Source organism: Rhagoletis pomonella, unplaced genomic scaffold (genome assembly GCF_013731165.1).
Source record: "Rhagoletis pomonella isolate Grant_MI unplaced genomic scaffold, Rhpom_1.0 Rhpom_scaffold_00161, whole genome shotgun sequence".
Classification (NCBI taxonomy): Eukaryota; Metazoa; Arthropoda; class Insecta; order Diptera; family Tephritidae; genus Rhagoletis; species Rhagoletis pomonella.
In genome coordinates, this window is record NW_023458715.1 from 151,043 (window position 1) to 152,077 (window position 1,035).

Sequence of the window (1,035 nt, forward strand, 5' to 3'; positions counted from 1 at the left end):
ATTGCTGAAGAAAGTAGTCTATCCCCTTCAAAGCATTTTGAAACGGAGCCTCGGATGCAGCGACCTCGCGAGCTTGAATTAACTTCGTTTGTGCTTGGAGGAGACTATCCAATTTATTCCTAATCTCCGTATTCTGTTTATCAAGAGATGTGCGATTACGCTTGGGCGTTGAAATCTGGAATGGCAAGAATGATACTCGTACACTTGATTTGATATGTATCGACTCATATCTTCTATATATGCATATAAAATTCAAATTTTGTATGTATGTATGTGGGTTTGAATGACGCTGTGCACTACACCTTTCCAATATATTGTATTGGTGTAGACTTGGTAGACTAAGATATATCAACCCAAAACTCGAAAAAATGGGGCTTTTGGAAAAGAGGACATAGCACCTCTATTTGTGAAACCTGCGAGTATAGTATAGTACTTACATAATCATAGGCCCCGTTGCTATTGTTGTTGTTATTGGAACTGCAGATGCTCTCGCTTTCGAAAGTGCAGGTGGGAGTTTCCTCCCTAAAGTCCGGTAAAGTACAGGTTCTGTAAGGTGGTATGAAATAAGTCATCAACTTTCTCCGTGGTACTTTTATATTAATTACCTTCTCTTCTGGGATACGTGTGGGAGAAATGACATATCAGCGCTAAACTCCCAGTCAATGGAGTCATTATATATCGGTTCAGGTATATTATCTCCACCTGCGCCTCCACTCTTCGATTTTTGCGCTCCCTTAGCTCTGTACCTGTAGCTTTCCCTCAAGCTAGTCCAGGCCAATTTGCATTCATTCACTGTAAAAAAACAGAGATTATCAAACAAATGCGTGTGAATGGATCACCTAACATACCACTTTTATCCATCGAGGCACTTATCTCATCCCAAGCTTGATCTACAGCATATTTGTTGCAATGCTTTTCGTTGCCATTTTCCACCTCCTTTATAAGCGGTCTCTTGTCTTCCGTAGTGTAATTTACCGCGCGCTTTTGCCGTTTTGAGGTGCTTGGTTTTTCGCTCAACTCCATGGCTAAAATAGT

The 1,035-nt window shown here is 40.9% G+C and overlaps 1 protein-coding gene across 1 annotated transcript in view; it reads right to left on the bottom strand.

Moving 5' to 3' along the window:
* Positions 1-1,023, bottom strand: part of LOC118750185 — a gene marked incomplete at its 3' end in the record, with an annotated part of 6,549 nt that extends 5,526 nt beyond the window's left edge. Inside the window, exons 1-4 of the mRNA XM_036484914.1 lie at positions 849-1,023; positions 606-792; positions 438-546; positions 50-175 (exon numbers count right to left, since the gene is read on the bottom strand). Coding sequence (XP_036340807.1) covers positions 50-175; positions 438-546; positions 606-792; positions 849-1,023 — 597 coding nt within the window. The remainder of the gene's footprint in view (positions 1-49; positions 176-437; positions 547-605; positions 793-848) is intronic.
* Positions 1,024-1,035: the final 12 nt, after the last annotated feature.